The sequence below is a fragment of the Acomys minous genome (genome assembly GCF_964271855.1).
Source record: "Acomys minous genome assembly, chromosome: 19".
In the NCBI taxonomy this organism is placed as follows: Eukaryota; Metazoa; Chordata; class Mammalia; order Rodentia; family Muridae; genus Acomys; species Acomys minous.
In genome coordinates, this window is record NC_140499.1 from 44,616,842 (window position 1) to 44,639,647 (window position 22,806).

General features: G+C 42.2%; 1 protein-coding gene and 1 long non-coding RNA gene across 2 annotated transcripts; both read right to left on the reverse strand.

Annotated features, from left to right (window-relative positions):
• Nucleotides 1–430: 430 nt before the first annotated feature.
• LOC311590066 (prothymosin alpha-like) lies at nucleotides 431–1,526 on the reverse strand. The gene has a single exon (XM_084768845.1). The coding sequence runs from the start codon at nucleotides 1,354–1,356 to the stop codon at nucleotides 1,027–1,029; it is 330 nt and encodes a 109-aa protein (XP_084624971.1). The 5' UTR covers nucleotides 1,357–1,526; the 3' UTR covers nucleotides 431–1,026.
• Nucleotides 1,527–8,611: 7,085 nt separating this feature from the next.
• LOC311590359 lies at nucleotides 8,612–18,461 on the reverse strand. Its single transcript, XR_014776849.1, has 3 exons — nucleotides 18,391–18,461; nucleotides 13,786–13,954; nucleotides 8,612–8,745 (listed from the first exon to the last, which is right to left on the reverse strand). It is a non-coding gene; the product is annotated as an uncharacterized lncRNA (long non-coding RNA).
• Nucleotides 18,462–22,806: the final 4,345 nt, after the last annotated feature.

Below are 22,806 nucleotides of genomic sequence, written 5' to 3' on the forward strand. Positions count from 1 at the left end.
TGTTCCTTTGGTTAGGAACTGTTGGGTATCTGAACAAAGGTGGCCAAAACCTCCAACTTCTGTTGGCCTCTTGCACTCCCACCTCATCAGGGCGCAGGCCCATGACTGTCTTTTGGGTGGGGACACCAGTAAAGCATTGTACTGTGCGTGCTGTTCTACTTCATTAAAAGCTGCCTCTGGAGTTCTGTTATGGTCACCTGGCCTAGGACAGAGAAAGGAAAAACACAATAAACAGATGAAAACTGAATTATCCCCCAATGGGGAATATTGCCCTCCATCTCATACTTTGTTGTTAGAACAACTCAGCAAAATAAAATTTCGGTTTATTGTTGGACATTGTTTCACACATACATCAAACAGGCCAAAATAAAAATAAAAATAAAAATAAATAAATAAACAGCAACTTCATAGAAAAAAAGGGGGGGGGAGGAGAAATCTTTTATTTTTGGCCTCTTTAGCCATCCCATACAAACCAACTGCTTATAGTACAGCTAAGTACATACACAAAAAAAGTTACTGGAATGCTCGGATAAGATTGTTTTGTTGTTGTTGTTTTTGCTTTTTTTTTTTAAACAAGAGTTTTTCTTTGTTTATTTGTTTTTTTTTCTCTTTTGAGATTATAATAAACATGGTCACACCACAAGTAAAGTCAGAAGTTGGACAGAGAATGCTCTGAAGGCTGCCTGTTATCATTAAAAATGGCTGACCCCTAATATGTACAAAAATATAAAATGTAAATAAAAAATACAAACAAATTTTCCTTTTAAAATATTTGTAAGAAAAAAGCAGGGCTTGGGAAGTTTTGGTTCTTTTTTTTTTTTTTTTTTTCCTCCTCCGCTGCAAATCCATGTTGTGGTTTTGGTGGGGTGGTGGAGAGCACATGTCATCTGTGGGTGGCACTGCCCGCTGTGGGGGCCGGCGGGGCCTGCTTCTCTACTCGAAGGTGACCACATTTAAATTCTGAGACGGGAAATGGAGGGTGAATAGGTGACGGTGGCCTTAAGTTTAGCTTTTCCTTTTTGCTGTCTAGTCATCCTCATCAGTCTTCTGCTTCTTGGTATCAATATCTTCCTCCTCCTCATCTTCAGCTATCAGCTTGCCCGTAGGAGCCTCAGATTCCTCATCTTCATCTCCATCCTCTTCCTCGCCGTCACCTTCCTCCTCCTCCTCTTCCTCCCCACCTTCTTCCTCTTCTTCATCTACTTCATTGTCAGCCTCCTGCTCCTCATTTTCCTCATTAGCATTCCCATTGGCAGGTGCGCCTCTTCCATTTTCTGCCTCTATCACAACTTCGTTCTTCTCCTTCAAGTCCTTGGTGGTGATCTCAGAGCTGGTGTCCGCTGCCGCGTCTGACATGGTGGGGCATGCCAGTGCAGCGAAAGAGAAAAGGAAATCGAGTCCGAGGACTCTGGCGAGAAAGCTGCTGGAGCCTGCAGTGGAGAAGGAGGAGGCAGAGATGAAGGTGGCCGCAGCAAGCGCGGAGCAGGACCCGGGAACAACGCAAAGATGGCTTTTCAAGCAGCCAGTGGAGCCCATCTCATACTTTTGTTGTTTTGTTTTATTTAACTCTCTAAAATTGTTGCTAAAGTATAAACTTGATCTCAAGATTTGTAAGACTTATGTAAACTTTCTGTACTTTAAGAATTGTAAGTTTATTGGGTACGGTTAAAAAAACCCGTAAAAGATGTAACAAAAAGGTTATCTTAAAACTTATAGGGGTTGATAACTGAAAATCTATACATAGGTAATCTTAACTCACTACATCATACTGCATACGCAACTGGATTCAACTGTTGTCTGAAGACAGCTGTTTTTCATTTAAAGAAATGTTCAATATCCTTAGCTGTCAGGGAAATGAAAATCAAGACTACCTCAAGATTGCATCTTACATCTGTCAGAATGGCTAAGATTAATAACACAAGTGACAGCTCATGCTGGTGAGGGTGTGGAGCAAAGGGGACACGCCTCCATTGCTGGTGGGACTGCAGACTTGTACAACCACTATGGAAACCAATATGGTTGTTCCTCAGAAAGTTGGGACTCTTTGTACCTCAAGATCCTGCTCTACCACTCTGAAGGATATACCCAAAGGATGCTCCATCCTACCATAAGGACACTTGTTACACTATCATGTTTATTGCTGCTTTATTCATAATAGCCAGAAACTAGTAACAACCTAGATGTCCTGCAGCAGAAGAATGAATAAAGAAAATGCGGTACATTCACACAATGGGGTATGCCTCAGCTGTTAAGAAGAAAAAAAAATGGCATCGCCCAGCATGGTGGCACACACCTTTAATCCCAGCACTTGGGAGGCAGAGGCAGGCAGATCTCTGTGAGTTTGAGGCCAGCCTGATCTACAAAGCAAGTCCAGGACATCCAAGGCTACACAGAGAAACCCTGTCTTGAATAAACCAAAACCAAAACCAAACAAACATGGCATCATGAAATTTACAGGCAAATGGATGGAACTAGAGAAAAAAATATCATCAGTGGACCCAGAAAGACAAATATGGTATGTACTCACTTACATGTGGGTATTAGATATTAAGTAAATGATAACCAACTACAATCCTTAGACCAACAGAGGTTAGGTATAAAGGAAGGGCCTAGGAGGAACACATGCATATTCTTGGGAAGAAGAAATAGGATATATTTTACAGATGGACTTGGGGGGGGGCTGTAGGGAAAAGAATGGGAGGATCAGATGTGGGGGGAGGGAGAAGGGAGATAGGGTGGAGCCAGAGAATGCAGGAAGAGACAGATAGAATTAAGGGGTATTTGAGGGATGGTATGGAAACCAGGTGCAGTGGGAACTTCCAAAAAATATATGAAGGTGAACCTAATCATGTCTCCTAAAGAGAGGGATACAGCTCTTCTTACTAAACAAGTCGTCCAGGAGCAGGACTGGGTTACATTCAATTGAATTGTTGGCCCCAAACAACCCAGACTATTGCTAAGACAAAGGATTGCTCTCTCTCTCTCTCTCTCTCTCTCTCTCTCTCTCTCTCTCTCTCTCTCTCTCCCCCTCTCTCTCCCCCCTTCCCTCCCTCCCTCCTCCCTTCCTCTCTCCCCCACTCTCAGCTATTTTTATGAGTTCTTCTCCTAACTGTTTCTTAACATCTTCTCTGGTTCAGCTCAGCTTCTCCAGGCTTAAGTATCACCAACTGTCTTCTCTTCTCACTCTGCCACCCCAATTCATTTTCAACTCTTATTTTCACTCTTTCAATCTCTTTTCCTCTCTCTACCCCTACTCTTTCTTTTTTTAAATTTTGTTTTCTGTGCATTGTTGTAAGAGTGTCAGATCCCTTGGAACTAGAGTTACAGATAGTTGTGAGCTGCTGTGTGGGTGCTAGGAATTGAACTCTGGTCCTTTGGAAGAGCAGACAGTGCTCCTAACCACTGAGCCATCTCTCCAGCCCCATCCCTACTCTTTCTACTTTCTTCCTGCATCAATTTTCTCCTCTGACCCTGCTCTTCTGTCTCCAGGATTCGACTTCTGTCTACTCTCCAGTCCTACCACTCTCTATTCTCAGGCTCTGCTGCCATTTTATATCCTCTTCTGTTCCCAGAAGTCTAAAAGGGAACTGACACTGAAGGGCATAGGGTCCTTTTAAAGGGCCAGGCACAGAAAATAAATGATACTGCAGGAGCCCATTGCCAAGACAACACCCATACAACTAATTGAACTTGGAGAAGTCAAGCTGGTGCCTACATGGAGCCTTCACTCCTGCATTCTAGTATCACTGGTGTGGGAAGGTACATACTCTGCAGGCTACCAAAGAGAAACATAAACACCAGCTCAGCCACAAAAGCATTTGATGTACAATCTGTCCTGCCAGAAAGACATGTTAGGGCAACAGTGGCACAAAACTTGTGGGAATAGCCCACCATTGTCTAATTTAACTTGGGCCCACTCTACAAGACAGAACCCATACCTGAGGCTGCTTGAGTAACCAAGAACCAGTAATTATAGATAGCCCAGAGATCTAGGGTAAAGCCAAACACTATATATGTATATATTTGGAGTCCGTGCAAGAGGAACAGCAAAACAGCTCTAGAACTCATGGAATGCAGCCCACTGGTTAGCAAACCCCAATGGGTGTGTCTTGGCAAGGGATAACCCTGAGAACTCCATGTCCTGAGGACTTCATGCTGTTACTGAGCTTAGCTCTGCTTGTTACCTTTGTGTTCCTTATAATCCCCTTAATATGTGAATTGTGTGAGTACTATAAAGGGGGCTCGCAGCCCCTCACTGGGCAGCATCATTGGCATCTGCAATAATAATGCTTGATCTCTTTCAGGCATTGCTGCTGGAGCAGATTAATGATTCAACCACCATCTCTGAAAGCAACCTGCCTCTGTAGATTGCTAACAATGATCACTACCCTTAGAAAGGATTTGGAAAAAGATTGTTCAACAAGGTTAGGTAAAGATGTTTTTGCTAGTGGCTCTAACGTAGAAAGTCTTAGGGAAAAGTAGATTGTTTAGCCAAGTAAGGTAGAGATGTTTTTGCTGTTGGCTCTGATGCAAGAAAATTTAGGAGACAATGAAGTTAGGAGAAAGCACACTCTTATTATTAAAGCTAGAGACTTTTTGAGGTTGGCAAAGCAAGAACAATGGCCCATAGAAGCAGTGGCTGATGTGACTCTTTCAAGCTGGGCTGGTGACTGAGATGACAACTGATTTCCTTATTCTATTTTTCTGACCTCAGCTTCCTGATATGATTTAATAGAACATATTAATGAGTGGATGAGCACTTTTAGGACTTAAAGTAGAAATGGCTTATTATTTTTATATGGGCTTTGTTATTCTTTTAAGATTTTTTATAAGATTACCTCTTAAGATAATTGATTCCTTCTTTGTAACTGCAAATTGCAGCCTGCCAGTAAAGAAAAGCTGGCTGAGAAAATACCTTGCTTGCCTATACTCTGTTAATATGTAACAAGTTGCTTATGTACAAATGTATATGGGTTCTTAGAAATAACTTGTTATTCATATTTGTTCCTCACCCATAATATGTAAAACATTTGGTCATGTGAAGGTATTGAGGAACATGATTTTCTTCCGAATATCCATTGTAATCATTTATCTATAGAGAGACAGAATGTAAACACATTGTGATTTTTGTATTGCTTGAAAGATTTTGTTGAGGTATATAAACTGTGAGAAGAAGGAGAAGGATCAGAAAATGGATAAGAATTAGGATAAGAATGAAAATAAGACGATAATAATCATCATCATCATAAGAAGAAGGTTGTTGAAACCTACCTAATGGAGTCTGTCTTACTTCGTCATCTAGTGTAAATGTGTGTGTGTGTGTGTTTCTTTTCTCTCCTTCTTTCCCTTTCTTTTTTAGACACTTGCCACCATCAGTGGAAGCTATTGCCGGTAACTATCGGTTCCAGGCTGGGAAGGTTGCCCTCAGAGAAAGTCTACAGGGTCGACAGGCAAGCAGCCACAGGATTTATGTCCCAACATCCCACCTCAGTTTCCCCCAGTTGATGTCGAAGCTGGACTTCGATATTCTGGCACCCAAACAGTAGGACATTGAAAAACAAAATATATATACACATTATAAATACACATATTATATATAATGATATTTAGCTATAATATATATGATATTCAGCTATACTCATAGATCAGTGGTGCCTTATGCAGCCATTATCAGCAGCAAATGAGAAAACATGCAGAGACGTATGTCTAGACATTACATGGAGAGGGAGTCCTTGGAACACAAAGCTCTAAATGAGATGTCTCTATCAAATCCCTCTCCTCAGAGCTCAGGGAACCCCACAAAAGAGGAGGTGATAATGTTGCAGGATATTTGATTGTTGTACACAGAGAGCCTAATTGTTAGCAAAATATAAAAGCCTAAAGAGATATTTGGTTTGTCAGATGCAGTTGGGCATGTCCTGAAGAGATGCAGCTTGAATGTGCTTCTAAAAGCCTCCATAGATAAGAGTGTTAAGGCTGGGTAGGGTGGCATGGTGGCATGGTGGAGCACGCCTTTAATCCCAGGACTCAGGAGACAAAGGCAGGCTGATTGCATTGAGTCTGAGGACAGCCTAGTCTACAAAAGGAGTTCCAGGCCAGCCAGGACTATTACACAGAGAAACCCTGTTTCAACCCCTCTCCCGCCCCTGCCTCCCCCAAAAAAAGAATTATAAGGAATGGAAAGTTCCTGTCTATTTTGGCAAGTTGCTTGGGAGAAGTCTTGTGGTCTTTGCCCTATGGCCCTAGGCAAAGTAAACTGAGTGGCCTAGAGCTACCCAACCCTAAAGGTGAACTAGTTCTGGCCCTACTGACTTGACTTGTAGGCCCTGCCCTGCCCCCTTCCCCCCTAGTGACTTAGTTCAGCCTGCCAAGGGTGTGTGGGGGGGAGCCTAGTGCTGGGATTAAAGGCTTACACCACCATGCCTGTCAGGCGTGAGTGCACACTTGTACAGCCACTTTGGAAATCAATCTGGTGCTTTCTTGGAAAATTGGGACCAGTGCTACCTCAAGACCCAGCTACACCACACCTGGGCACGTGCCCAAAAGATGCTCCACTAATACCACAAGGACATTTACTTAACTATATTCATAGCAGCTTAATTCGTAATAGCCAGAATCTGGAAACAACCTAGATGTCCCTCAACCGAAGTGTGTCACTGTGGGGCCCGGCTTTGAGGTCGCATATGCTCATGTCAGGCTTAATGTGGCAGGCCCTCTCCTGCTGCCTGTGGATCAAGATGTAGAACTTTCAGCTCCTTTTCCAACACCACCATGTCTCTTGCATGCAGCCAATGCTCTTGTCATGGTGATAAGGGACTAAGCCTTGGAAACTGTAAGCCAGCCCCAATTAAATGTTTGCCTGTAGAGAGCCAAGCTAAGTGGAAATCACTGTGCTTACAGCTGTGGCTGACAGCTGAGCCGAAGCTGCATTTTTCCATGCTGTGACCTTTGAGTTGTTTTCCACAAAACCAGCAATGTTTCAAAACACAGGTGGAAGAGCTTGTGGTGTTTTGCTATGTGAGCCGTGTTTCCTTAAATGAAGTTGAGCCTTGCTCAGGACTTGCCTTGGCTCCATTCTTCGTGTCTCTGTCCCCTCAATCTCTGCTCCCTCTTTCAAGGACCCTGTTCGACTTGTCCCACAGGATGGGACATTTGCCTTTATAAGAGATGCTGTAGTCATGGTGTCTCTCCATAGCAACAAAATCCTAAGACAATTGGTTGCATTATTCTATTGATTAGAAAAAAAACCTAGAGAATAGCTTGAAAAGAGATCCATAAGGATAATAGTTCTGGTATCTTATAGAATGTAAGACCATATTTGCCTTGAATAGAAATACAAATATGATTCTTTCTTTCCTTTTTAAAAAAAATTTGATTTTTTGAGACAGAGTCTGGCTGTCCTTGGCTTTGTAGACCAGGCTGCCTCGAACTCACAGAGATCTGCCTGCCTCTGCCTCCCTGGGTGCTGGGATTACAGGTGTGTACCACCACGCCCTGCTAGCTGTTATAATTTTATTGTGCAGCAGGAAATGATTTAAATCGCAAGAAAAATTAAATGCAGTCTCTTCTCCTGGTGAATGAATAAGTCTATTATGGTTCTCAGGCCCAATCATAAACACAGAGTTATTAGTGAAGATAGAAGGAGCTGGATCCATCCAATCTACAAATGGAAGCAAAGGAGCATGGGAACATAAGACCAGTACACCTGTTCAGAGGCACTCACTGCTGATGCACAGGCCAGGGCAGATAGCATTGCTGGAGAGAGATTTTCAGGTGGCATAGGGCTCTGTGTGTTTCATAGAATAACTTCTCTCTCCGTACACAGGGCCTTAACTTGGTAGTTGGGCTGACCTGACTTCTGATGATATGGTCAACATCTCCTTTTGCCCTTTAGCTAGAGATTTGCTGTTTCCTCTCCCTCCACCACTGTCCTTTGATGGCCCAGGGCCAAAGGAGCTGAAAAGGAATCCATAATGTGTCAGTGGGCCCATGATAGATGCATACCTCTGCGCAATTTTCTTCAGACAACTGGTCTTCCAAGTCTCAAGTTGTATAAAATCACACAGGCCTATATAAAGGCAATTAAGAATTTTCTGAAGAGAATTGTTTCTGAGCTCTCAAGCATATATCACCCTGAATCAAAATTTTAAAATTAAGAGTAAATAAGAAAAGTGCAAAAATACTCCTTACTTGGTGCCCCCTCCTTTTTATTTTTTAATAATCATAGTTTTAATGTTCTATATGCTCTTTCAATTATGCCCTGGCCTTAGAGAGCACAAGGAATTCCTGTAATATGGTTAATATTCCATTCTTTACAGAAATTCCTAATTTATTTTTTTAACACAATAGACTGGTCCGTTGTTCATTTTTATAGAAATAGGTACTTCCATATTAACAAAAGTTTGTACAAGAGAAAAGAATATTGCAAAAGTATTCTCTGAGGACTGAGATATATCCCAAAGAAATCTAGAATAAATATTAATGAAAACGTGCAGGTATGATATACAAGGCACAAGAAGAAAGTGAGTGACATTCATTTTCTGTAATTCACCAGTATTTTTTTACCTCCGCTATATGACTATGACAGTATAAGGGAGCACAAATTGGGCATTCCTGAACAATTTGTCTCGCTTGTCTGAGAGGGATGTGGTATTGCACACGACGTCTGTGCATATAGGTGTTGATGTTCCTGTTCTTGAAAAGTAAAAACAGGGCAGGTTAATGCATCTGCTTGCTGATTTCCTTCTGCAACGAAACCAAGAAAGTTAGGGTGCACATGAGTATGAGTAATAGACAAAGGATGAGTGTGGGCTTTAACCCATGCTATAGTTCTTGTTGTCATGGGAGCATAACAGAATATTAAGATGAAATCAAAGCAGTTTCTATGGCTGGAAATAATCCTACAACATAGGCAGAGTCTGAAACTGTCAGAATATGGTCTATGAATGGAGCTGAGTAGGAGATTTCCGAGAGTTTGTGAGATAAGCCCAAAAGAACAAGGCAAAAGTGCTACAGCCACATCTAATGGGAACAGGGAAAGTCATCAAGCCAGCACAGCTGGTTGACAAAGCTCCAGCAAAGCTGAGCCGAGTGACGCAATCGCTGTGGGGCAGTCCCCCACTTTTTGGTCTTGATCTCTACATTGTCACATGCTTGGGGGGTCTTTTATTATTTGTACAACATGGAGATGTTGGATTGATGGACATTTTCTTATGTATCATTTACACCCTCTCTCAGGCTCCCCAGGAATGTTCTGACTATGCTACCCCTCCTTTTAGGGAGTTCTTCTGTCTGGACTTACTTGAAGGTCTTCCTTATACTCTGGAGGTTGTGACTCAAATAATTATGCCAGAGGCCTCCTTATGAGGCTCTGACTCACAGATACTCTTTGGCACATCTGCCCCTGGATGTTCTTTACTAAGGAACAAGATAATCAAAACAAAGTAAACCTAGAAAGGTGAACAACATTCAGTAGGCTAGAGAAGTTGGCAGCAGATCAAGTTAAAAGCTCCTTCCTTATACTGATGGACAAAGAATGGTGTGGATAAATGATAAAGGAAGAAAATATTTCGGGCTGTCCTGGTAGTGGTGGTGTATTCCTTTAATCCCAGCACTCGGGAGGCAGAGGCAGGCAGATCTCTGTGAGTTCGAGACCAGCCTGTTCTACAGAGTGATTCCAGGACAGACAGGGCTATGCATAGAGACACACACACACACACACACACAGGCTCGAGAAAAGTTAAGAGCACTGGCTGCTCTTCCAGAAGACCCAGGTTCAATTCCCAGTACCGACATGGGAGCTCACAATCTGTAAGTCCAGTCTCAGGGGCTCTGACACTATCACACAGATATACATTCAAGCAAAACACCAATATATATATATAAATAGAAAAAATAAATCATTTTTAAAATAATAAAATATGAATACCACTGTTTCTTAGAAAAAGTTAACTCAGACAGGACCATGGTGGTATTGTAAAACAGCCAAGATTAGATATACAAATAAATTCTACAAATATATAAATATAAACATTGTATTATGGTAGAAATTGAATAATAACTGCAGCAGCTTTGGCCTGAAGACTTTTCTTGGACCTAATGACAATTTGTACTCTGACTTTTAAAGGTTAATAATACACTGCTTGGGACATGGTAATCTGCCCAGGCTGGCTTGGTGATTTTCTTTCTGTCTAGAGCCCTTGAAACCAGAAGAGCCACCAGCCTGAGAACAGGCTGCCATGCCTTAGCAGAGTATGCCCTGGAAACTTCAATGTTATTAAAAGTTGGCTTGTGGGGTTGATAAAGGAAAATGATTGTAAAAGGTCACTCTGTTCTGTTATGGTTTATCAGTGACATCAAACCGATGGCCAAGCGGAAGTTAAAACGTGTGTCCAGGCACAAAAATGATATGATCTATGGTTTGGAACAACGTGAATCTATTCCTGCCTACTGAGTTCTGCATAACTACAGAAGGACTCTGGCTGCAATCAGTCAGGCTGCAAAACTCCTCCTGAGGCCAGTGCCTGCCTCACTCCTCCCTTTCCTTCTCTGCTCTTGTATCCTTCCTTCTTCAGGCCCTGACCTCACTCCTCGGGCTGGACTCCCCCACAACACAGAAGTCTTTTAATCTCTGTTCCTCCCTAACATGGGTTATTCCTGGACTGTGCTCCTGTGTGCCTCCCAGGCATAATAAACAGGAGTGGACATACATTAGATCACCTAGCACTTTACCCATTATTATTCAGGATGTTGTTTCCCAGCACGGTGTTGTCCTCCTAACTGTGTACAGCCTGAACTGACGTGACCTTGCCCTTGTGACTGTACACAGCTCAAACTCAAGAGAACTTGGCTCATGTGACTTTTGTCTAACCCTCAGAATATAAATTGTCTGATGCCCTGAATAAAAATGGCGTTGTGTGAGACTTTAGTCCACCTCATTTTCAGGCCCCAATCTCACAGGTTCACATTGCCGATGAGAGCGGTAAGAGAAACAGTATTTAAGGGTTTATGAATTGGCCATAATAGATGAATCAAAACAGCCCGTTCCACTTGTTGAGATGAGAAAAAAAAAAGTATTAATAGATTGATGACTATGTGGACCATGAATCCTTATATCCTTAGATGAGCCATCAATAGAACAAGTATCTACCTGTGAGATGGGAGAAGACTAGATACATTTTTGTAATCACAAAGTCAGTTCATATTAAAAAAAATTCCACCGGACACGGTGGCGCACGCCTTTAATCCCAGCACTCAGAAGGCAGAGACAGGCAGATAATCTCTGTGAGTTCGAGGCCAGCCTGGTCTACAAAGCAAGTCCAGACAGCCAAGGCTACACAGAGAAACCCTGGCTTGAAAAACCAAACCAAAACAAAAAAACAATCCCAAAGCTTGCCAGCTGATTTCCTACTCTTCTTTAGTCACCAGCAAATGAAAATCAAAAATCAATAGAGTTTGGTAATGCTCTTAAAAACTGATTGCTAAGGGTAATAAAATCCAGCAAGAATGAAATCCATATAATTGTTGACATTGGGTCCTCCCCTGATTTACTAATTGAGCAAGAAGAGCAAGGTAAGCAGTTAATACTTTATGGCGTTTATGGGGTAAATAAATCCATTCTAAAGGTTTGTCCTTTTGTGTTATATTACCTGTGGTAGACAATTTAGTGGGGGAAATAGGTAAGTTTAAAAGCCGTGAAGGCGGGGGCTGGAAACATGGCTCAGCAGTTATGAGCACTGGGTCCAGGATTTGACCTTAATAACTTTAGTAACATTAGTTTATCTGAATCATGTCTTTGTGCTTTAAAAGACCTAAGCTTTACACCACTTTCATAAAAGACTTTTCTCCTTATCCAGCATCAGTTGGATTGCAAAATTCTAGTTTTGCTCATTAGATGGGGAAATGATTATCTTGGGTCTTGCAAAAGGAGCCTCCTTTCCGGCTATGTGTAACTTAAATCCAAACTTTTAAAGCTTCATAAAAAGCTTCCTCCTACTAAGAAAAAAATAGTAGCTGAGTCCAACCAATTGAGTTACTATTTTACTATTACTATTTGAAATATTCAGATGCAACAAATGGAAGCTTCAGGGAAGCCCTATGGAGTACTCATATTTCTAAGGAATTTACAATGAATTTATCTCCATTGGCTCTTATTAGAGGTACATAAAGATCTGAATTGACTCTTTAATCTAACAACAATAACAACAACAACAAGAAAAACAAAATCAATCTTCAATGACAACATTCATGATGCTTTCTAACTTAAGAGCTCATGACTGTAATTAAATGAGTATTTCAGGTATGTTATAGTGTATAGTTTAAATTAAAAAATAATAAGCAAGGATTGAGGCTTGTGATGGTTATTATTGGTGGTCCATTTGATCACATCGAGAATTATCTAAAACACAAATAGCTGGGTACACCTGTGAAGAAAATTTTTTTTTTCCTTAATTAAACTCTTTGAGGTGGAAAGATCCACTTTTAATCAGGATCTTTTTGAGGTGAGATCAATCTGGGCTGCCTTGTACTGGCAACTGATATAAAGGACATGGAAGAAGGAAGCTTGCTCTTGCCCTTGATGGCCAAGTCTATTCTTCACTGGCATTAGAGACAATTTGGCGCGGGTGGGGTGTGGGGCGGATTCTGGTGTATACTGAATACCAACTGAGACATCCAGCCTTGTGGACTGAACAACTACTGGACTCTTGAATCTTTTATTGGTAGATTGGCTGGACCATAGCCTGTAATACACACACACACACACACACACACACACACACACACACACACATACATGTGTGTGTGTGTCAGAGAGAGAGAGAGAGAGAGAGAGAGAGAGAGAGAGAGAGAGAGAGAGAGAGAGAGGAGACAGGGGGCTAAGTACATTGTAAGTTAGAGGTCAGTATGGGCCAGGCATGGTGGCTCACGCCTTTAATCCCAGCAGTTAAGAGGCAGAAGCAGGTGGATCTCTGTGAGCTCAAGAGCAGCCTGGTTTACAGAGTAAGTCCAGACAGCCAGAACTAAAAGAGAAACCCTGTCTCAAAACACCAAAATCAAACACCAAAACCAAAACCAAACCAAACCAACAAACAAAAAAAGAAGTCTTTGGGCCACATAAAATTCTGATTCTAAAATGAATGCAAAATAAAATCTCCTGATAAACATATTTTACCCATGAGAAGTAAATGGGCAATGACACCAAGAGACTTGTGTGTGCCTTTCTGCCTGTAAAAAAAGAAATAAGACTTGATTACACCCACAAAGTCTAAAGAACCCTAATTCTCAGATCTGGCCTTTTGTTTTTGTCCTTTTCAGTAATAACGTTTGAAATGATAATTTTGTTAATAGGAAATTTGAAACAATGCTCTGTTGCTATCTGCTTTCTTCTATAGTTCCACTTTTTGTTTACTTTTCCAAACTAAAATCTGATCGAATACCAAAATAGCAGAACAAATAAAGTTATATGTCACTAATAAGTTATCTCATACCAACACATGCTTATAACCTGTCAAAGAAAAACAGGAAATAAAAGATAACAACTTATCTCAAACATAGCTCACATGCCTCTTCTTTATCAGATCGGAGCACAAAATAATATTGAGTCCCGGTGTGTACAAAATGCGGTGCTCAGCCAACAGGAGGGGTTGTAAATCAGTTGCAGCGTGGTGGGGGCGGGGAGGTCACCTCAACCTGAATCTGCAGTGGCACCTACATGGCTGATTCACGATCATGTCTATGACTGTGGCAGTGGGCCCTCCTGCGAGGGATTGTCTAAAGCAGACTCACCCGCTGTCTGGGTCACGCCTTCTGATGTGTGGTGTGCTCTCCAAAGTTCACCGGCGTTCCAGTGCCAGACAGAGACGGCTGAGACATCTTGCTTCCTGGACTGATCCCCAGTCTTTCTACTGCGAGGCGGCCATTGTTTGACTACTCAAGCTGCGTCTTGTAAACCAACCTAAAAATCTCATATATATATATATATATATATATATATATATATATATATATATATATGTACATATATATATATAAATACACACACACACACACACACACACACACACACACACACACACACACACGCATTCTACCAGTTCTGTTTGTTTAGAGAATCTTGACTGTTACAGACACAGGGAGGGTGTGTGTGAGCTGCTCAGTCCAGATACTTAGCTTTCAGGCAGTTGCGGGTTGTTTGTTTGTTTTTGTTTTGTTTTGTTTTGATTTTTACATTGCATAAGAGAAGAAAGATAACGGGATGCAGAGCATATATAAATTCCGCCACCCCCCGCCCCCACCACCACCAAACTTTTCGCATTTCTGACCTCTGGCAAGGGACAGAGCTACCAATAGAATCAAAGACAAAAGGCGAAGTTCCTGCCCCTAAGCTTCCAGGCTGGTTTCTGCCCCCATTCCCACCCCTCTGATAACCTCCGAGGCCCCTCACAGAGATTTCCCTGGTTGTTGTACCGGCCTGCCAGATGTTCCCAGCAGTCTAGTCAACTGTTTTCCATAGAATAGACTCCAGATATCGTATGGCTATTCCGTACGTGTGTATAACGTGTCTTGATCGTATAAGCAACTTCATCATGCTTTTCCTAGGCACCTCTGCACAAGTTTGTTTTCCACTTTCACGCCACCTTTTGGTTTTTGTTTGTAACCCAAAACCCAATTAGTGCTGCCTACTAGAAAGTTGTCTATCCTGTTTGCTTGACTTTTGCATGTAACCACAGCTGCAGTGAGTTCATGGGTACAAGACCCCTCGGCCCCTCCCCCCCCCCCACCAAACACACACCCTTAGGGCCGAGGCCTTCTCACGCCACGGACTTTGGACCTGACTCACACTGCTGCAGGAATTCTTTCCTGTGGAGGAGGCCTCAGATCCAGCTAGAAAGTGGTTACCTCCATAACTTTCCTGCCACTGCTACCCAGTGGATACATTTTGTCTGACAGGTCAGTATTGTAGCATTCAAGGTCCAGCAACTGGATCAGTGTGTTTTAAATGTGCCTTGATTTCTTCTGACTTTGTTCTAGTAACATGAAAACCATATGCTGCTTTTGCCTGCGTATTGGAACATAGCATTGGGGGCCAAACTAAATCTGTGTTTCCCAGGACATGGCCACTCATATTTGGTTCCAGAATAAACTATCTCTCTCCCTTTGAGGACAGAGCTGTGTTTCTGCATCAGCATCATCTTGTGTATCAGAAAACGACACGCATAAAATTCACCTTTACATGGTGGAAGGGACACATCTAAATGCCGGAGTGTAGAAAGGCATCTGCATATACACATTGTCATTAGCTTGGCATACACATACTGCTAATGGTTTATTTGTTCTGAGTTAACCTTTGATGTAGATTATGCACTGGGGAAAGTACAAGATTCAATGAAGGCTTCTGTCCTTCCGCTGTGTGGATACTGGGGACCAAACTCCACTATTATTACACTTTGTTGCAAAATGCCCTTACCTGCTAAGCCATCCTGCCAGCCCAGAAATATGGTGTTTTAAAAGCCTCATGCAGCTTAATAAGAGATAAATCTCCAATAAATATTTTAAATGTATTACTTAAATTCATAAAACATATTTAATGTTAATTTATCCATTTGCATTTATGTAGTATTTATAGCATTAATCAATACAGAAGTTGTGTACAGCATTAAAGTCTTATATATGCTCACAACCATCTATAATGAGATCTGGTGCCCTCTTTTGGCACACAGGCACAAATGCAGGCAGAATACTGTATACATAATAAATAAATCTTTAAGAATTGCAAAAATATTTGTGTTGCAATTATGTGAATTACTTTTTAAACTTTTTTTGTTTTGTTTTGTTTTTTTGAGACAGGGTTTCTCTGTGTAGCCTTAGCTGTCCTAGACTCACTTTGTAGACCAGGCTGGCCTGGAACTCACAGAGATCTGCCTGCCTTTGCATCCCTGAGTGCTGGGATTAAAGGCATGCGCCACTATGCCCAGCATGAATGACTTTTTAAAGGGAGAGAGATTGTAGCTAATTATTCAGTCTTGTGGCACCATGCCAAGAGGCCAGGCAGAAGTTTGAAGAATGAAGAAGTCACAACCCAGAAGTTCACTTCTACTTCCTGTATTCTCAGCTTAGTTCCATAAATAGTCATTTATTATTATTATTATTATTATTATTATTATTATTATTATTATTATTATTATTATTATTTTCGAGACAGGGTTTCTCTTTGTACCCTTGGCTTCCTGGACTGACTTTGTAGACCAGGCTGGCCTCGAACTCACAGAGATGCGACTGCCTCTGCCTCCCAGGTGCTGAGATTAAAGGTGTGCACCACCATGCCCGGCTCCATAAATAGTCATAAGGGAGGCCAGAACTGTGAATCTGTTCTGGCGGAAAGCGCGCTGGAGAAAATGCAGCAGACACACCAACAGGAGCATAATAGCTAAACCAATCTTTATCTTTCTTACTTGTCTATCATCTAGCTTTATAGATTGCTATTACATACATTGCAATTAAGTAAACTCCTCTTTGGGGGTAATAATAAAAACAGCACAGTGGCATACAGGTGCTGGGGGGAAGGGCTTGTGCACCGTCATTTATTCAGATGCTGATCTCTGTGCCCTGAGACATGGTTGCAATCTGGAAGTGAGCACTGTTATCTTTATGAAGAATCTCCTGTGTCAACGTTGGGTAAAAATTGTTCTCCGTCATCTCTGATTGGTTAATAAAGAAGCTGGTCGGCCTATAGCTGGGCAGAAAGGACATAAGGCAGGACTTCCAAGGCCAGTGGGGGGGGGGGGTGCTCAGATAGGCACCAGAGAGAAATAAGGAGAGAAGAAGAGAGAGGAAGGCTAAGGAGAGAGAAGGAGGTTTCCAGGGGCCACGAGGATAGACAGAGATAGCAGAACCAACCAAAGAGAGACTGAGATGGCAAATAGCAAGGGGCATGTGGCTGGGAAGCAGCCAGGCTTGTGTAGACGGGTTAGAATAGATCAATGTCAGCTGTGGTGCCTTAAAGCTTATTAATAAATCTAATAGGTCTCTGTGTCATTATTTGGGAACTAGAATGGGTCTCTAAAAACACCTTCTTGTTTTGTTTTGTTTTGTTTTGTTTTGGAGACAGGGTTTCTCTGTGTAGCCCTCACTGTCCTGGACTCACTTTGTAGACCAGGCTGGACTCAAGCTCACAGAGACCTACCTGCCTCTGCCTCCCTAGTGCTGGGATCAAAGGTGTGCGCTACCACGCGTGGCTTAGAAAAAAGCCTTTAATTTATTCTACATATGAGCCTTTGGTAGATATGATGTTGATGCTGGCAGAAACAAAGTGGGGAAGGGAAGCCCGTGTAGATGTGGAGTTAAGCATGCATTCCCGCTGGTGGTCTCTTGCACAATGAAAGGTGCCTTATAAAACAAGATGAGTGGTGTGGCTACCTGTTAGGACCGCAGAGCTGTGATGTCACCATGTGTAAAGGTTGGCTACCTGCTGAAAATTTAGGTCCTCGACCATGGTAGGGTTGGTCTTTGTGAGAGGAAATCTTGTGTGGAGATCATAGGTGCGCCACCTCTGCAAGCAGCTGCTGAGCTTTGGTTATTAGAGAATTGGTGACAGGCACAGCAGCTTGAGGAAAGGGAATGACTGCCTGCCTCCCACAGAATCTTGTTGTGTGGCTATTAAAAGCCTCCTCTCTCCTGTTCGGCGAATCACTTGGCCTTGCAGTAAGATCCAAACCAGCAGTGGAAGTTGAAAAGGATAAAAAGGTGGGCTGGGTAGTTGGCTTATTGGGCAAGAGCACTTGCTGCCCAAACATGCAGACTTGAGTTCAAATCCCTAACACCCATATGAAAAATAGTCGCGTGTGCCCGTGATCTCTGTGCTGAGAGGGAGAGAGAGGGCAACCACTGAGCCTTGCTGCCTCAAGCTTCAGGGTCCGTGAGAGACCTTCTCTTAACAGAGTAAGGTGGAAAGTGAGAGCAAGGCATCCAATATTATCTAGGTCCCCATGGACTCATGCATGCACATGTGTACACACAGAACACACATGCGTGCACCTACACACATACACACGCACACTAAAAAATGTTTAGTTCTCTAGTCATTAGCATGGAGCTATACTAGACTGGAACATCCCCTCTTGGAAGTAGGAGGGAGCCTCGTAAAAATGGTAGCTAAGAAAACAAGGCTTAGGAAGCGCAGAAAGTCACAACACTCACAAGGCTCCTCCCTAAAGCCATGCAAGTAGCAACCAACACTTAAGAAGAGAAGGCTTTTCTGCGGAGCTGCCTGCAAGGTGGTCAGGGAACCCCCAGGATGCAGGTTTCCTCAGCAGTCATCCGCATTAGTGTGCACTTGTTGGTGGTGGCATCAGCTACACCCCTGTAAAGAACCCCGTAAGTCTGTTCGCTCACCAAGCTGGACTTGGGTGGCATTGTTTCCTTGGTCTGTGTGTCGTTGGTGCCCTATCTGAAGTGAATAAATGGTCACTCAAATTTTCCCCAGGAAAAGTCATTCTCATGAAACAGTAGTTTAAAGATAATTTCAGTCAGTTTTTAACCATCCAGATCCTTTATCCTGATATTAACTTTTCTGGTGAAACTGGCTGAAGCGCTGGCCCAAAGCACCACAGGTTCTAAATGAGAAGGGTCACACACTTCAGTGACTCGGAACACATTCTTCTGACCACAGTTGACGCACACTCCAGGGGCAAGGAGAGAGTTGGCTGGCCAATGTGGGCAGAGCCGGGTCCCAGATTCCACTGCCCTGCACCAGCCCACTGCTGCCTGACCTTTACCCTTCAGGAAGCAGCTGGCTTGATCTGATCTACTGTAATTTTCAGAACTGGTTAGACTACATGAAAACCTTTCAGACAAATAAGCTGATAAGAAAGATTTTAAAAGACTGAAGAGGGCCAAGGTGTTGTTGCTTTCCTTTTCTTTTTCAAGCCCTTGTAACTTGCCGCTACTGCTCCTTCCTCAGAAATGTGCACATACATACGTAATCCCCTTCTGGAAGGCAATACCATTTCTTTCTTTTTTTCTTTTTCTTTTCTTTTCTTTTTCTTTTTCTTTTTCTTTCTTTTTTCTTTTTTTTTTTTTTTTTTTGGTTTTTCAAGACAGGGTTTCTCTGTGTAGCCTTGCTTATCCTAGACTCACTTTGTAGACCACGCTGGCCTCGAACTCACAGCAATCTGCCTGTCTCTGCCTCCTGCATGCTGGGATTAAAGGCGTGTGCCATCACACCAGGCTAATATCAAAACAAAATACAAAAACAAACAAACAAACAAAAAACTCCCAAAACCTTAGTCATAGACCTAGGGAAGAAGAGTAGGGGGAAAGTGGGGCGGGGGGGGGGGGGAGGAATGGGAGGATACAAGTGATGGGATAACAATTGAGTTGTAATCTGAATAAATTAAATAAAAATTAAAAACAACACACACACACACACACACACACACACACACACACACACACACACACACCATTTCCTAATAGCCTCATTTTCCCCATCAGAGGTGAATGGTCCAGAGAAGAGTTAACACTTTCATTTTTTTATTTTTTATAAAATGCAATGTGTACATATGTATGTGTACACTTCTTCACTTATTTGGCCTGATTGGCCTGGACTCTGCATTTCAATGTGCTTTGCACAACTGACTGTGCAAATGCGTATGTGAACAAGAAATCTGAGGGCCAATGAGATGACTCAGGGGAACAAAAGTGCCGCCTGTGCAAGCCTGACAATCAGAGCCAGAGCTCGAGCCATCATATCCCTCACGGAAGGGAGAGAAACTGAAAGAGGACCAGAAAAAAGAAAACACCATCTTTCAAAGAAACAGAAACACTGTCCTCTAACTTTTTCTCATTGGGGTAAGTGGCACAGTCATTACCCTGGCATTATGGCACATTTTTTTTTTTTAATTCTAAGCCATAAAGGTTTCAGAATGGATCATCTCCACAGCAGCCACCTTTTCCCAGCAGTTCATTGTCATTGGGGATGCAGGTCTGGCTATAGCAGGAGCTCTGCACCGGCCTACATGAGATGTACAGACGCAGAGTTCCACACACCTTAGTCAAGTTTTCTGTGACAAATGTGGTTCCACAGTTTTTTGCTGGTAAAGATTGTGCATGTATCCTTCTGGTTATAGTACTCATTTCATCAGTCAATAACAAATAGACCCCAAGATTACTGAAAATTTGGAAAAAGATATAAAATATTGAATTATTTATTGTAATAAGCCAAAACAATAAGTGCATATGGCTCTGAAGAAATGACTCTTGATTTTTTGTAATAAGATAAATGTCAGACATTCCAGAAGAGCATAAAAAAGACCATCTTCTTGCACACATGTTGAACTCAGTCAGGACAACTTGGCAGCTGTCAAATGGAACACTGATACCCTATATCCAGGAACTTGGTCCCAGCATGGCTCAAGGAAATTCTCCTCAGTATAGCATTGTTTAATCATTTGATTCAATTAGCATTTAATGAGCAAAGCACAATGCAAAGCATATTCATATGAGACCTTTTAAGTGCAGGAGAAGATAATTCTAACTCCAATTACTTAAGTGAAGGACAGTTGAAGGATTATTAATATTTAATGTTGATTTATACTTTTAGTATAATCTGCACTTACCCCTTAACCAACTAAATAACCACACACAGAGATTAGGATCTATTTAATTAGCCCAATGCACAAACTAAGCAATAATTACTTCATCCTAAATGTCCAAGCTAGTATAGCTTTCTCCCACTCAGATTTCCCACATTATACTTGCTTTGTACTCATTGCCTAGGTACCGGGTCATTTCTTCTGGTGTTTCACCTGGCCTACCCATGTGCACCCTTCATGTCCTTCCTGCTCTTTCTCTGCCTCCCCCAATGGAACAGGATGTCCCACCTTATTCTTTGTTATTGCTCTGTTATTGGCTAGTTGGCTTTTTTTTTAATGTCTTCAGATTACAAATCAATTGTTATCCCCTCACTTGTATCCTCCCTTTCCTCCCTCCTTCCTGTTTTCCCCCCATTCTCCTCCCCTAGGTCTATGACCGAAGGGGACCTCCTCCCCGACTATATGGTCATAGTCTATCAAGTCTCATCTTGGTAGCCTGCTTATTCTTTCTTTGAGTGCCACCAGGCCTCCCCACCCAGAGGAGGTGGTCAAATATGGGGCACCAGAGTTCATGTCAGAATCAGTCCCTGCTCTCTACATAACTGTGGAGAATGTCCTGACCATTGGCTAGATCAGAGTAGGGGTTCAGTGTTTACTACTTGTATTGTCTTTGGTTAGTGTAATAGTTTGAGCAGACATCCCTGGGCCCCAATCCACCTGTCACAATGTTCTTCTTGTAGGTTTCTAGGACCCTCTGGGTCCTTCTATTTCCCCATCTCCTATATTTGTCTTACCTAGAGTCCCAGCGGGATGGCCTCACATCTATCTCAATCTCCTGGTAAGTGAAGACTTTCATGGGACATGCCTTTGGGCTGGTGCCCAATTATAAGTGAGTATATACCATGTTAGCCTTTCTGCTTCTGGGTTAACTCACTCATTATGATCATTTCTAGTTCCATCCATTTATCCACAAATTTTGGGAATTCCTTATTTTTAATAGCTGAGTAGTATTCTATAGCGTAAGAAAAAAGAAACCAGTTTCTTTATCCATTTTCAACTGAGGGACATTTAGGCTGTTTCCAGGTTCTGGCTATTACGAATAAGGCTGCTATGAACATGGTTGAGCATATGTCCTTGTGTGCTGGAGCATTTTCTTGGTATATTCCAAGGAGTGGAATAGCTGGGTCTTGAGGAAGCCCTATTCCCAGTTTTCTGAGAAATCGCCAGATAGATTTCCAAAGTGATTGTACTAGTTTGCATTCCTACCAGCAATGAAGGAGTGTTCCTCTTTCTCCACATCATTGCCAGCATGTGGTGTCACTTGAATTTTTGATCTTAGCCATTCTGATGGGTGTAAGATGGAATCTCAGAGTTATTTTGATTTGCATTTCCCTGATGACAAAGGAGGTTGAGCATTTCTTTAAATGTTTCTCAGCCATTCGATATTCCTCTGTTGAGAATTCTCTGTTTAGTTCTGAGATCCATTTCTCAATTGGGTTATTTGGTTTGGTGGTGTTTAATTTCTTGAGTTCTTTATATATTTGGGTATTAGACCTTTGTCAGATGTAGGGTTGGTGAAGATCTTTTGGCTTTTATTGACAATACAGAGGACAAATGGTAGCATGTTTACACAAACGGGACAGGAGATACTTAGAATAAACATCACAATGCCATGTCTGGATAGCAACCAGAGAGTGGGGTAGAGAAATCAGCATTTGAATGAACAAGGGTAAACTGAATCCACAAGAACATATGCCAACATGATACACAAAAGAACAGCAGGATGATGGTCAAGCCTCATAGGAGCTGGAAAGCAGTTGATGTCTTTCTTGTTGCTCTTTTTTGAAACTGTCTCACTCTGAAGCCAAGGTTGACCTTGCATTCAATAAATAACCCAAGCTGACCTGGAACACATATGGTAGAAGGAAGGAGAGAACTAGCTCCCCAAACCTGTCCTCTGACCTCCACACATGCACTGTGACACACACACACACACACACACACACACACACACACACACACACTCACACACACATACTCAGGCTCACATACACATACACACACTCTCAAACTCACACACACACACATTCAGACTCACACACACATACATACACACACACACACTCAGATTCAGACTCACACACACATACACACACACACACTCAGACACACACTCAGATTCACACACACATGCATACACACACACACTCAGACT